Here is a 15,477-nt window from a genome sequence, read left to right on the forward strand (position 1 = left end):
AACAATGAGCTTGTTTCAAGCCCTTCAAACAAGGAATATTTCCTAAATTTCAATTTTGATATCATGTGAGATCATAAAAGCCAAGGCCAGCATTTAGTCAACGGGTATTTTAGATGGATGCTTGAAGTCTCTTCTCTGTGACTCTGCACCTCTCAAAGAATATTTCTTTTGAGGTGGTGTAGTAGTGCTGAATGAACCTAATCTGCCAGTATGAGCAGCAGTCATTGCCTCACTGTGGAAAACTGTAAAAGCTCCAAATGAAATTCATAAGAAATGGATGAAATTAGAGTAAAGCACCATATACTATGTCAATTTATATATCTAGTTAGCGTCGGTTAGCTGGTAGTATGACAAATGCCTGTCAGTGTCAGTGTGCTAAATAAAACCTTCTTCTTTTTTTTAGAATTTTATGTCTGGCTCATATAATTCTTGAACTAATAGTGGATGTGTGAATAAAACTACTTTTAAAATTGACAATTTACCTGAAAAAACAAGGAGCAAGTGATTAAGTGAAAATATCTCAAGATCTTCAGTCCTGTTAAAGAAAAACAGTATTTCACAAAGCTTTTTTTTTTTTTCAAGTCTGAACACCTTAAAACAGCAATGCCTGATAAACTATTGCATGTGTGAGGGAGATTAGTAATATTACACTAAAATCGTCTTCCCTGAAAGAGGAGTTGGTATAAATATTAGACATTAGAATTTAAAATATTAAATCTAACTCTGAAATTGTGGAATAGTTATGAGATCTTCTTTTATCCCGACTGATAGAGTGCTAGAATAGAAACAGAAAAAATTAAAACTCAAAAATTTTAATATTTTTTTTTTATTAAACTGAAAATAAGTGGAGTGAAATACAGTACAAAACGATCTGCAATTTTAAAGAGAAATATTGTCATAATTGACATACTGTCATAATTGCATGGTTATATTACATGCTTCAAAGGCACTTCCCTGTGTAAGTCAATGTGTGTACAGCTGATTACTGCAGGTTGTTCTCCTGGTTCACTGTCTGTTAGAGGGGCTGTCTTGTTGATGCTGTGTCCTGATAACAGCAGCCCAGTTCAGTGCTCGACAAGCTCTCAACAGAAGTATAAGCCCTGAGCATCCTGAAGGGCACTGAGGAAGCAAGTACTCACACAGTCACATAATCCTGTATGTATTTTATGTATGTAAAACTTGCATTTTCAGTGATACACTCAGTGATGCACCCGACAGTGATGCAGAACCTGCTAGAAACTTTCCATCACCACATGCTCTTTGGAGAACGTTAGCATTCTTAAATACTTCCCTCATACAACCCACAGTGGATGCTTAAACTGTCTGACCTGTGGGAAATATTAACATGACATCTTGGTCCATCCAGCAACATTGTGGCCTGGCAAACCCAGTGCAGATCAGAGCCTTATTTGTCCAGAAACAGGACACAGTAGGTGTTAAAAGCTGAGTGCTCCAGCCTTGGCTCTTCCACTAAAAAGCAACCCAAGGAAGCAGTGGAGGACCTCTGAGAGGGGAGTAGTGTGTGGATTAAGGACTTAAGGACATATTAAAAGAAGACATTTGGGCTGGAAGCAGTTGAACCAGAAACCTGTGGCGCAAACTAAATCTGTGAGAAAGTAAAGGCTTTGCTGTAACAAGTAAGTTTGGTGGGCTGTGTGTCTTGGGTTTTTCTGCAAATAATAGAGCTGGGAGGGGGATAGAAAAAAATCCTTTTGCAATTTTCTGTACAGGATGCTGTGAGAAAAAGAGAGCGAGGGAGATCAAGGATACAGACAGAAAAGGAGGGAAAAAGATATGTTCTTGTGTTCCACTTGCAGTGAAACAGCAACCTGTTCAGTACCTTGTGGTTTTGGGTCACTGTAGAGTTATATAAACATATAATTATAAACAGCTTCCTTTGGGTATCAAAGCTGACAGAAGGAATTTGTTCATTAACCCCAACATGTGGTGTATTTGCTGCTGGAAGCAAATTTTGCATTTTCCATTGAGAGACTAACCTTGTGACTAATTGTTCCTTTGCCTCGTAAAGTCACATTTACATGCATTTACAGACTGTTGCTGAAAAATGAAAATTCTGTAATCCTAATGTTAGACACATGATTATGCACACTGAGCTTTATGAGAAGTTTTTTTTTTTGTGTGTGTGTTGACGTTTCATAAGGCGGTACAGTGAGTGACACATTTTTATTCAAAATAATAGATGGAGCTTGACACCTTTCTTTCTTGGCATTGAGCAGTTGCATGTGTGTAATTTTGTTCATTCAGCAAAGCTGCACACACACCCCAATGCTTTCACACATGCTGAAAGAGAAAAACGGGCCCTGAGCATGAAAGAAGAATTCAAATCCAAAGAAAGAGAGGACGAGCACAGTTCATCAATGGTACAAACACGATGCTTTATCTCACGCAGCAGGTGTGCGGATTACCTTTTTAATTGGATCTTTGTATGAGGCTGACAAAGGTTTATTGTAGTCACTGTTGAGAGGAGGATGATAGAGCAAGGAAAGGGCCGAGGATGAGCAGAGGAATAGAGGTGAGTTTCAGTCATTTTGGGTTTGAGCTTGTAGAAACACAAACCCAATTATCAAGAGACAGACCAAAAATGTGTGTTCAACACATGCACGTGCACACAAACACTTGAGCATACACTCACGCCCATGCGAGTACACAAGCACAAGCATATGTCTGCTTTGAGCATCTTCTTCTGCTATCTGAGTACACAATAGGAAGTCAGCTGCATTAGTGTGTGAATTTAGGGTGCTGGGATTGTGCTCGGTCCCTCAGGTCTTTCTTATCTACTGACAGGAATATATCAGGACTAAACATTGCTAAACACAACAAAACCCAGTAGAATTAGGAGTCAAAGAGTATTGTCTGCCAGTTGTAAAACTATCATTTCACATCTCTATTTGTGTCTGTCACAACCAGGCACCGATCTGCACCACCTCAACATCATCATCATGGCAGCAGAGCTCCTCCAGGCCACTGGGGGCAGAATGGAACAGATGGAACAGCAGATGGGGCAGATGTCAGCGATACAAATGTCCTCCTCCTCCTCCTCCTCGTCCAATTTCTCCTCCTCCATGAGTTCCACCACGCTGAGGAAAGTCTCACAAGGCTTGTCAAGGACCATGGAAGGTAGGAATCATCAACACCTGTGGTGCCCTCTAATTTTGTCTCTTTAATTACTAAACATGGCATGAAGGGCCATCTATCAGATCATCATTATAACAATCAAAAACAAAGTTGATGAACACAACATTAAAATAGTAACTTTAACTGACATTTCTTATCACAATTTTTCTCATGTCAGACTGTCAGTTTGAGCTCCTGGCCAAATCCAGACCAACAATAAAGCTAATTAACTACATTATTTAGCACTACAGTGCAACAAGAAACATTGAAAGTCATACAGATAATGTCACATTTGCATGTGAGGCTGTGTGGTTGTCCTTTTTGCTCTTTCAGAGCACTCTGGGGCTCAGCGTAAGACCTCAGCTCTGGTGGAGTCCTACAGCCAGGTACAGAAATCCCCACAGGTCCCAGAAGGAGAGTCTGTCCCAGATTTTGAGGAGAAGCTGCATCCCATCGCTGCCCAAGAGGGTGAGGTGACATGCATCTTTCATCTCACAGCGCCTTGAAATTTCAAGAAATACCCTTTGCGTCCCCTAATATCTCTTCACATTGCATCATAAACAACTGTGAGCCCTTGAGATTGTAAGAGAACTGCATGTAGGCTAATTTTAGAACCTTGCCTGTAGTTTGCCTAGAAACTCAAGATGACACAGGGGAAGGAAAAGTTTGCTGCTACGTGTAAACTTCAGATAATCATTTGACTTTCTGGATGAAGGTACTGTAGATCCACTCTGATCAAAGCTCTGACAAAGACCTCACAAAGCCCAAAGGTATTGTGATACAGTTTGTGTGATGCCCATGACCTCCTCCTCCTGTCTTATGCTTTCACTGAATACCAGTGCCTGTTCTACATAAACTGTAGGTGTTTGAGCCTTGTTCACCCAGGCTCTGCCAGTGAGTTACAGATTTATAGCATTTCTCAATATGCAGAAGGCTGCAGAGTAGTCAAAGCATTAACATTTATGGGCTGACCTTAAACTCACTGGTCTCTAAAGGAAAACAGGAAGGCAAGAGAGAGAGAGAAGAGTGATCTGATGTAAATTAAACATTCATTCTCACTGCTCCAATATAATTCAGTGTTAGATTTGTTTAAAATAATTGATGATGGAGAACAGAAAGGGGCCACAGTTGTTCTCAAGCAGATAACCTGATCTGTCACTCACAGGGGACAGTGCGGTGTTCAAGGCCAAGGTGACAGGGAATCCCCAGCCCAGTGTTAACTGGGAGCGAGCCAGCGGCTGCTCACTGTCTGAATCCACTAAATCTTTCCATGACAACATAAACAATCAGCATATACTCAAGGTGTGTCACTATACAAACTGTTTTGCTTTCCTTCATTTTGCTGTTTTAGCTGCACAATGACTAATGTCAAATGAGTATTTTATAAATTGAATCAACTCTGTGTGTATTTTCTCAGTAACTTAAGACTGTAAAAAGTACAATCAGCACACTGTTTTCTTCTGATTACTTCACTGTGAGGGCTGATTAATTTTTCCAAAATGAGCATGTGATCTCAAGCTATTCTTTTAATGACTCTGCGTGCATTTCCGGAGAAACAGTAACAGTCAAAACACATCGCTTTAAAAGTGATAGCCCGCTGCAGCGAGCAGCGCCTCCATACAGCCTATCAGTAAGCTGAGGGGCTCTGCCATCTTGGTGCTGTCAACTCCGTCAGCACACCATGCATCATGAGGAAAAGTAGCTAGAAAGAAAAAAAAACTCTCTCTGATCCTTTTATCTATAACCACTCTGGAGTGGATTTAGCCCTTTTTTCTGTACCAGCCGGGGAGCTTAAGTGAAGCTTAAATAGCTATTATAAAGCAATTAACTTGTGGGTGCTGACATATGCATCTCCCCTAACCATCTGTTTCTCTGGTGAGGGACGACTGTTAAGTTGCAGCACTAAATGTTTACTACGTATTTCCAGCATTCCACTGCCTCCTTCTGCTGCAAATAAGAACTGCAGTTTGATTTCAAGTGACCCGTCAATGAAGTGACAAGATGACAGGTTTAAATAGTCTTTGCAAAGTTTAATGAACTTTCTCCACTTCAGATCAAAAACCTGACCCTGGAGGATGCTGATGTCTACAAGTGCATTGCCTCAAACAAGCATGGAGAAGCCACCTACTCAATATCACTCACTGTTAGAGAAAGTGAGTCTCTCCATATCAAAACTAATCTTTCTTAGTTCTGATCATTATTGAGAAGCTTTCAGCTTTGTTCATGTGCTGTTTTCACTCAGTGCCTCAGGTGAAGATACTCTCTCTTTGTTCCCAGATGCAGGCTTGGACTTCAAAAAGATACTGAAGAAACGGTAGGAGTAGTCTAATACTACTCTGACACGTATAAAATCCGTCAAAGTGTGATGGAGCTTTCTTTGAACTTCCCTCTACTTTTTTCATGCTTGCGTGCATCCAGAAATATCTACAGGGTGAGATCTAAACCACCGTACTCTGCTCCAATGTAGCCGCAGTGGCAGGGGAAGATGCTTTTGTACTGTCATGGCTAAACCTTTGCATGTCCATGTAAACACACATGCACAGTTGTTTCCCCTGTCTGAGATCTTTCCTCTCCTGCAGCAGTGTGGAGAAGAGAGAGGGGAAAAGGCCACCTACAGAGGAGCAGATGTTAAAGATCCTGGCTGGAGCTGACAAGAAGGACTACGAGAGGATCTGTGCAGAGCACGGCTTCACCGACTTCAGAGGCATCCTCAAGAAGTTGAAGGAGATGAAGAAGAAAGTGGAGGTGGAGGTGGGCCTGTCACACAGAGAGCTTGTTCACATACCACTGGATCACGTCAGGAAGAAAAGGTTTAGGATATGATTTGAAAAGCTGCTTAAAATAGAACAGAATGGAAATGTTCGGGGGGAAAAAAAGTTTAATGCCACACATCACAGCCTTGGCAACAAAGGTATGTCGCATAGCAACAGTCAACTAATGTGAATATGGGAAAATGCTGCAGTGTCATGTTGTCATTTTTGTGTGTTGGCCTGTTTAAAATCTGTAATTAAATGTTCATTTGTGATCATATTTTACCAGATGGTACGTGTGCTGAAGCCTCTGGAGGACATCACTGCCAAAGCTGACACCTACGTCACCTTTGACACCATCCTGGAGCTGAAGGATCCAAACATCAGGATGCAGTGGTTATTGGTAAAGCTGATGTGTCTGTGCATATATATGGAGTGTTTCCATTACATCAAAGATTTGTGAGTTCTCCCCTCATCTAGGCATTTTGTTTACGATTCAGGGCACAGAGCCGCTGAGGATCCAGTACTCTCATGGGAAATACGAAGTGAAACAGATGGGGACCAAGCACATGCTGTGCATTTCTAACGTGAACCTCAGTGACATGGGCACATATACTCTGCAGGTTGCAGACAAGAGGCTGTCAGCCAGCCTTAAAGTCATAGGCAAGTGCAGAACGGGACTTAAGGCCATTCCACTGCTTCTAACTCAGAGAGACAGAATGAGTGACTGAATCGATTTGTGTTTTTATACACTTGTTTCATATTAACACATGGGAACATATTTATTTATCACTTAGAAATGGTTTGCTCTCTTTAGAGCTTTCCTAGTCGTCTCATACTTGCCTGAACACCCACATATCAAAGTGCCGATTGCCAGACATATTTTGTTTCCATGGATTATTTTTTCACTGGCTTGTTTTCATGATTTAGCCCATACACTTTAAATCATATAATTAAAAATCCTTTTCCGTTCTCACATCTCTTTCAGATGAACCTCTGAAATTCCTGTCTGACTTCAAGCCCACAAAAGTGACGGAGCGGCAGACAGCTGTGTTTGAGGTCCGTCTCTCCAAGAAGACAGATGCACCACTCACCTGGAAGGTTTGTGTGTGACTCAAAGAAACACAAGGGGGGGCTTGAATACACTTTCACTTAAGCTTAACATATTCCATCTAGGACGAGATTTAAGAATTTGCTCTCTAGAAACATTTCTAGGAGTTTCAGGCATCTGGGTAACTCAGATGAAAAGAAGACAAAAAGGCAAACATGAACACCAGGGAAAGGCACATGATTCAAAAGGAATATGGAAATTGTTTTCCCTGAAGTGTTTTGTTTTCTGGCAGGTCAGGGGAAAAGAAGTGAAAAGAGATGAAAAGTTTGATGTGTCCCTGTCTGAGGATGGTCTCACCTACACCTTGAAGATTAAGGATGTGAAAGTCAGTGACACTGGAGACTACACCATCAACATCGGAGACCTCAGTGCCACTGTGCCACTTTTCATTGAACATACGGACGAGTGTTTTATAGACTTCACGCTCATAAAAAAACTTTTTTTAATGTGTACTTTTTTGTTGGTATGCTTTGTTATGTTTTGTTTTCCCCAAAGGGCTGCGTCTTCCTGTTTTAGTGTAGCCAGCATTTCTGAGGAAACAAACTTTCCCCCTCAGACTCTGTGGAGATGAGCAGTCTCTGCCTTTTTTCCCTCCCCTGAGATTAGAAGCTTTCCTTCCTTCATAGCTATGCTAAACAACATCATCTTCTCTCTATCGTCCAAATGAAGACGTATGGGTAGCATAACAAATCCTCCCTTCTAGTGCTGAGTTGAAAGTAATCCAACCAAATCCCTCCTCACAACAAGCTCATTTATTACAGCTCTGTCTAACAAGATGCTTACTTGCCCAGGGTGCAAGCTGGGGCATGTAAATATCTTCACAAGGACATGTGGCTGTCCTCTGGGGTTGCAGGAACAGAAGCATAGCAATTGAGGTTGTGTTAATTACAGTTATTCATGAGCAGACTGTATCTGTCTTGTTCTCTAACTGGAATTCTATAACGAAATACTACTTTGTTGCAACAGTGAGTGGCTATCTTCACTCCGTAATCACGTATTTCCATTTCTGATCTGATTATACCTAGTTTGCGCTTGTTGATAGTACAGAAATTATCAAAAAATTTAGAGTGGAGCACACTAGTAAAGTGTAAATAAACACTAGAGTGACTCTTCTCCTTTAATTTTTGGTTTATTTTACTTCAGGGATCCCCATCAAGTTTACCAACCACTTAAAGAACATCCGTGTGCAGGAGAGAGGCAAGGTCCATCTGGGGTGCGAGATGAGCTCCAAAGATGTGCACATTCGATGGCTGAAAGACGGGTGTGATATCACAATGAGCCCTCGCTACATCTTCATGCGCGAGGGAAAGAGGGCAGAGGTTATCATCAAGGACTGCGAGCTGACAGACGAGGGAGAGTACTCTGTCATCTGCACCCAGGACAATGACGCACACGAATATGTCACTTCTGCCAGTCTCACTGTGGATGGTAATGATTTCTGTCTTCTTCTGATTTCTCTTTTTCCAGGATCAGTCAGCTTGTTTAAAACCTGGCACTGGAACATAACTGAACAATAAATAACATCTTACTAATCTGTTTCCTTGTGTGTGTGTGTGCATGCATGTGTCCAGAACGTTTTGCCACAGTGACAAGTGGTATGTCAGATGTTCAGTGTCCTACAGGCTCATCTGCAGAGCTGTGCGTAGTTCTCGATGATGAGAAGGTGGACGGAGTGTGGCTGAGGGATGGAGTGGAGGTAGGAGATGATACATGATGGGGTGAAAACGGAGTCATCATGTTAGTCCTGAACTGCAACTTTGTTGTGTCAATGAATGTGGCAAATCTTTGGTCCTTTTACTCTCAAAACTGTAAATATCGAACAAATGCTTGGCAACAGGTGTGTTTTTATCCATGATAACAGCATGGCTCTAGTTATGACCTTGTTTGTCTATAGGTCCACCACTGTGTTTCAGTCTGAAATATCTCTACAACTATTTTTTTGTGTTGTTGTGAAATTTTGTAAAGTCATTCATAATCGCCTGACAATTAATCTTAATGCCTTTGGTAACCCTGACTTTTCCTCTAGTGCCATCAGCTAAGTTTTCACTTCTGTGAAATACCTCAACATCTACTGGGTGGACTGACACAACATGACGCTAGATTCTTAGTCATGTTAAAGTTACATCCCAGTCTTAATACCATTATCAAAAAGCTTGAAACCTTTGATGTAACTTGTATTTAAAGCATTTTATTTATAGCTTTATCTACACACACTTCTATGTTAGTCAGTTTTGTGTTTTGTCCTCTGTGTTACATTTGACAGATTTTGGAAATGAGTGGGGTTCAGGTGGTCAAACAGGGAGCCGTCCACAAGCTGATCTTCTGTAGTGTAACTGGTGCCCATGAGGGCAAGTACACCTTCAGAGCTAAGGGGGCTGAGAGCGAGGCTCTACTTACTATTGCAGGTGTGTTTTTGATTATGTATTGTGTGTCATTTGATTATGTATTAACAGGTGGGCAGGGACTTGAACAAGCTTCCTGCCACTGTCCACTAGGAGTCACCAGAGTCAGACATTTTCAAATCGAGACTCCAGACCTAAACTACCAATACCAGACAAATTGAAACCATCATGAAACTGAAAGAAAATCTGAGATAAAAACTCATTAAAATGATTTCCTACCCAGACCCTCCTGAAATTGATTCTTCTGTACTGGACTTGTTGGGGGCCCGGCCTATATCTGTGAAGGCAGGCCAAACAGCCACCATTAAGATCCCCTTCAAAGGCAAACCACTTCCCAAGATCACCTGGTACAAGGACGGAGTAGAGGTCATGGAGGATGAGAGGACTAAGGTGGAGAGGACTGCTGACAGCACCTCACTGGTGGTCAGCAGGTGAGTGAGCAGAAGAGGATGTCATCCACAGAGATAGTTCATAATGTCACACACAGATTATAATACAGACACAAATATTTAATTTTCCCTCTCCTTTTGCCTAGATGTGTGCGAGAAGACAGTGGAGCAATTATGCTTCGGCTGAAGAGTGACTGTGGCACTGCTCTTGCCAACCTGCACCTCAGTGTGATTGGTGGGTGACAACATATGTTCGATAATGTAAGATAAAGCTGTTTTCATTAATGTTAATTAAAAATACCATTTCTTACGACATTCCTCAGACTATCCTAAGTCTCCTCAAGGGAAAGTAGAATTCCTTGAGCTCTCAGGAAAGTGTATCAAGATGAAGTGGAAGGCACCCCGTGACAATGGGGGTAAGCAAGTGACCGGCTTTGTGGTTGAACGACGTGTGGCAGGTAAGAAGTCCTGGACCAGGGTTGGTGATGTAGATAGCAGTACCACCATCTTCAGCGATGACAAAGTGGAGGAAGGCCAGGCGTACCAGTATCGCATCAGGGCCGTCAATGCAGAGGGAATGAGTGACCCTCTTGAGACAGACGAGGTGTGTGCCGGACAGCCTTTAGGTGAGAGCTAAATGGTTATCGATACCATCATCAAAATCACCTTTCAAAACATCAATTGTGCCTGTGTAAAAGAAATTTAGAGAGAACACAGGGGTGTCTTAGGGGTCAGAGGTCAGACTTGTAATCATCGCCATTGTTCACATCGTCCTTTGCTGCCTAATCATTATCACCACAGCCATTAAAATCATCATTTCACTGTCAAACTCACTGTGTTTACCAGACACATTCCTTTTTCTTCATATTTTACATTTGAGAACACTTATCGTGTTTAAATCCACCTCTTAAGAGCCTCCAGGAACAGCTTCTCAGCCCCAGGTGTCTAACATAACCAAGGACACCATGACAGTGAGCTGGACACCTCCAGTTAGCAATGGGGGAGCCCCAGTTCTGGGCTACATCCTGGAGAGGAGGAAGAAGGGGAGTAACATGTGGTTACAGGTCAATAAGGAACTGCTCACAGGTCAGGTTTACACATTTTTAGTAGAGACATTCTTGGGTTTTTGATCAAGTCATCACTCTATACACTTAATACAGTTTTCATTGCTTGTATTGACAATTCTTAGTTCTTGGCTGCATTTCACAGGATGAGTTTGTATGTGTTGTTGTTTTCAGATACAAAATTCAAGGTTGAAGGGTTGTTGGATGATGTGGAGTATGAGTTCAGAGTCACCAGTGTAAACAGGGCTGGAGCAGGCAGTCCCAGCACCATTTCTAATCCTGTCCTGGCCAAAGACCCAATACGTGAGTCTTAACCACATTCCTCATTTCCCTTCCTTGCATCCCTCTCTGTAGTTCTCTGTACTGTCAAGACTATCTAATGTATAAAAACTCCTATTGTAGAAGTTCCTGGCCTGGTGAGGAACCTTTGTGTGTCTGATTCTACAAACTCCTCCATTTCTCTGAAGTGGACACCTCCAGAACAGGGAGACAAGCCCTCTGGTTACATCCTAGAGGTTCGCCCCAACAATGCTAAGGAGTGGATGAAGGCCACGAAGATTCCCATTGCCGGCACTGCCTTCAGTGTAGGAGGACTTCAAGAGAGGATGAAGTACCACTTTCGTGTCCGGGCTGTTAATGAAGTAGGGGTGGGGGAGCCCACTGAGCTACTGGAGGGTGTACTGGCCATGCATCCACCTGGTAATATTCCTGCATTCTCTTGTAGTCTTATTTTTTCCTCATTCCCTACTTAAATTTCTCTTTTCTGTTCATTTGTTTTATTGTTTCCTATACAGTGGCACCCAGGTTTGATCTCCAGGGGAAGCTGAAGAACCAGATGGTTGTCCGAGCTGGAATGGCACTTTGCCTTCATCTCAGCTTCACTGTAAGGCTCTGTCCTGTCCATCAGTTCCATCAGATTAATTTTTCCCCTCAATCCTTCACTGTGTCACCCTTACAGGCTTCTCCCCCCCCTGTGATAATCTGGTTAAAGGATGGCATCATCACTACGGGACGAGAAGTCATCACCAAAAACAAGAATCACACCCAGTTCCTCATTTCCACCTCTCAGCGATCTGACTCCGGCACCTATTGTGTACACCTGAAGAATGACTATGGAGAGGCTCATTACAAGGTCAATGTGAGGGTTACAGGTCAGTGAAGAAAGCTTTATTGTGCATGCATCGCATTTTTGATTGTCTCTTTATTTTTAACAGTTATATACTGTATTTTAACAACATAGTCCCTTTAAGGTTATATATCATTGGTGCTCTTCCAAATTGGCCTTTGTGGCTTTATGAAAACTACCAGACCATGCAGAGTGATATTACAAATCATATGGGGCACCCTAGCAGCTCACGAGGTGGAGGACATACCATGTATTAAGGCTTAACTATAAAGGGTAAGGTGAACGCAGTGGCCAGGTTTGATTCCAGCCTGAACCTTTTGCTGCAAGTCATCTGCTCTCTCTTCCATGTTTTTCTGATCTCTCTCTCCTGCTGCCACATTGTAAATATAACAGAAATGCCATAAAAATAATCTTTGAGCTTTGGCTTAAATGAAATTCTTCTCACCATCCTCCATCTGTACTGGGCTCCATCCCTCAGACTTTCCTCGACCCCCTAAGAACCTCCGCCTGGAAGAGGAGTTTCCGGGCACAGTGACCCTGCAGTGGGATCACACCCCAGACCTCGCTAACGATGATGAGGGGGCGAATTATGTCATCCTCAAACGCGACACCAGCACTGCCTCCTGGTTCACTGTGGCCGAGCGTGTCTTCAGCAGCAAGTACACTGTCACTGGACTGCTTCCCGGGAGGAAGTACTACTTCCGAGTCATCGCACAAAACTCTATTGGAGACAGTGATCCCTTGAACTCGAAGGAACCCCTCATTATTGCTAAGGAGAAAGGTGAGAAGGGAAGGCTCATGATTTTAGAATTCTACACTTGAACAGTATGTTGAATTAATACTAATTTTCTTGTGTTTGTTTCTGTGTGTGTATGTCTACTCATCTGTGTCTAAGAGTGCACCAGCAGTCTTCAGTTGAAGGAATATGTCTCACCATCTCGTCAAGTGGAACCCACGTTCCTGCTGCCACTGAAGGACCATGCTGTTCGCAGAGGCCATGACTGCAGCATGAGTTGTGCCTATCAGGGCATGCCAACACCACAGGTATGAAGGACACAACATGCCTGTGCTCCATCCCTGTGAAATAATGGTAATAATATCGATAATTACCCTCTACAGGCCTGCTGGTATAAAGGGCAATCAAAGATCTCTGACTCCCCTCGGTTTTGGCAGAGCACAGCCAATGGAGTGTGCACGCTGGTTATCCCCACATGTGGGATCAAAGATGGTGGAAAATACACACTGGTGCTGGAGAACCCTCTGGGGACTGCCAAGTGCTCCTGCAACCTGGTCATATTTGGTATGTTTGAAGTGAGGGAGGGACAGAGGGATGAGAGAGGAATTATGCGTTAAAACATAAGAAGACATTATTATGCTTTGCTTGAATAATTCTTTTTTTTTTCTCTCTCTGTGATGTGTCTCTCAGATAAGGATGACAAGGGTCTGTTGGAGAGCCTGACCAACCAGGCAAACAAAAACAAGCTTATTTTCTAAAAGGCCTGTTTGAAGTGTTGCCATGACAGATGCACAGAAATTAACCACTGACCTTATGCTGCAAGTGCTGTCACCACCAACAATAATTTTAGCTGTAGTTTGAATTTTAGGGCATCATATGAAACTGCTGGATTTTTCATCATTCAACTCTTTTTCAGCTCTGGTAATGCATCAAATATCCACTAGAGGACAGACTCACTCCCATCTTTATGTATTCATTCTACTCCAGAAGCAGATTAATGTTTGGTGTGTGTCAAAAATGTGACTTCCATCTTTCCCCTGGAGGTTTCCACTTTTGTTCTAAATACACTTGTTTCACAGAGCTTGCTTTACCAGGTCAAATACCATGTCAGCCAAGTGGAAGGGACAGACTATTAGTCTGCACATGAAAATAATTCACTTTAACAGTACACAGTGTTCCACTTGGACACCATGCAGAAATCAAGATTCTGAGGCTGTTTTGAGTAAAAAGGTATGCACACTACCAATTATACATCTAGTCAAGATGAGACCGCTTCGTTTTTTCCACATTTTGTTATGTTACAGTCTCATTCCAAAATGGATTAAATTAAATTTCTCCCTCAAAAGTCTACACAAAATACCCCATAATTACAAAGTGAAACAAGTTTGCTTGAATTTTCTGTAAATTTATTAAAAATGAAACACAACAAATGTAACATGTACATAAGTATTCGCACCCTTTGCCATGACATTCAAAAGTGAGCTCAGGTGCCTCCTGTTTCCAATCATCATCCTCCAGAGGTTTCTACAACTTGAGTCCACCTGTGGTAAATTCAGTTGATTGGGCATGATTTGGAAAGGCTCACACCTGTCTATATAAGACCTCACAGTTGACAGAGCATGTCAGAGTACAAAACAAGTCTTCAAGTCAAAGGAATTGCCCAGACTTGAACCCTATTTAGCATCTCTGGAGAGATCTGAAAATGGCTCTGCATTGACACTCCCCATCCAACCTGATGGAGCTTGAGAGGTTCAGCATTGAAGAGTGGGAGAAACTGTCCAAAAATAAGTGTGCCAAGCTTATAGGATCATACGCAAAAAGACTTGAGGCTGTAATTGCTGCCAAAGTGGCTTCAATAAAATATTGATCACAGGGTGTGAATACTTATGTACATGTTATATATGTTTTTTTTTAATTTTTAATAAATTTGTGAAAAAAATTGGAATGAGACTGTCACATAACAAAATGTGCAAAAAGCAAAGTGGTGTGAATGCTTTCTGGATGCACTGTATGTATGAAAAAGGGATACAACTCTGATACTGTTCATCAATACAGATTTCATTGGAGCCTCTGAACTTGAAAGAACATTTTAAACTTACTGTGAATGTTAATTTCAGCATGTATAAGCAAAATATAAAATGAACTTTCAACCCTCTGTGTGTGACAGCTTCCCTCATTGTCAAAGGTTCCTGACAGCCTCTGTATAAGCATTGCCTCTGAGTGGTCTGCTGCTGCTTGGGAGAGAGACTGTGGTCTGACAAGGAGCTGCCAAACAGACAGAGAGGTTACAACCCCTCTCCATCCTGACGTCACTGTGCTGGCCAGCACAAACTCCATTTCTATAGAGCCACCAGGGAACTTGTAGTGTCAGTTTGGCAGGTTCAAATCAATTAATCGCCAGCAGGCACCAAACTGACGTCACTGGTACCTTCCACTGTCCTACTGCCCAACTTAGGCACAAAAAGGTGGAAGTAGTGCATGCCTAAACAGTCAGTGTAGGTGTTTAACAGAAAGTAAAGGCTGCTGGGAGCCAAAGGGAAATAAATGTGTGAGCATATCAGATCAGTTTCCCTGACATGACCTATGAGATACAAGACAAAAGGATATCAAAGGGTTTTCTGATTCGTAACTTGAATGGAGAAATATTGGATGACAGTGAGAATATTGTAGTGTCATTCACATTTATTTGGAGATTAGGCATCATTTGATTTCATTATTTCAGTGGAAGTATATGTCCCCAAAAAAGCTATCACAGATATGCCTC

At 42.1% G+C, this 15,477-nt stretch overlaps 1 protein-coding gene across 1 annotated transcript; it reads left to right on the forward strand.

The window, feature by feature from the left end:
• Window positions 1-2,960: 2,960 nt before the first annotated feature.
• On the forward strand, window positions 2,961-13,593 carry LOC124062531 (immunoglobulin superfamily member 22-like). The gene is made up of 25 exons (XM_046395360.1): window positions 2,961-3,138; window positions 3,469-3,603; window positions 4,301-4,437; window positions 5,189-5,288; window positions 5,413-5,449; window positions 5,715-5,886; window positions 6,175-6,288; window positions 6,386-6,548; window positions 6,874-6,986; window positions 7,229-7,391; window positions 8,140-8,424; window positions 8,568-8,692; window positions 9,260-9,401; window positions 9,622-9,829; window positions 9,934-10,022; window positions 10,111-10,413; window positions 10,700-10,873; window positions 11,026-11,154; window positions 11,254-11,550; window positions 11,646-11,734; window positions 11,810-12,002; window positions 12,456-12,758; window positions 12,873-13,021; window positions 13,097-13,277; window positions 13,404-13,593. The coding sequence occupies exons 1-25, from the start codon at window positions 2,961-2,963 to the stop codon at window positions 13,469-13,471; spliced, it is 4,047 nt and encodes a 1,348-aa protein (XP_046251316.1). The 3' UTR covers window positions 13,472-13,593.
• Window positions 13,594-15,477: the final 1,884 nt, after the last annotated feature.

This window comes from Scatophagus argus, chromosome 7, assembly GCF_020382885.2.
Source record: "Scatophagus argus isolate fScaArg1 chromosome 7, fScaArg1.pri, whole genome shotgun sequence".
Taxonomy (NCBI): domain Eukaryota; kingdom Metazoa; phylum Chordata; class Actinopteri; family Scatophagidae; genus Scatophagus; species Scatophagus argus.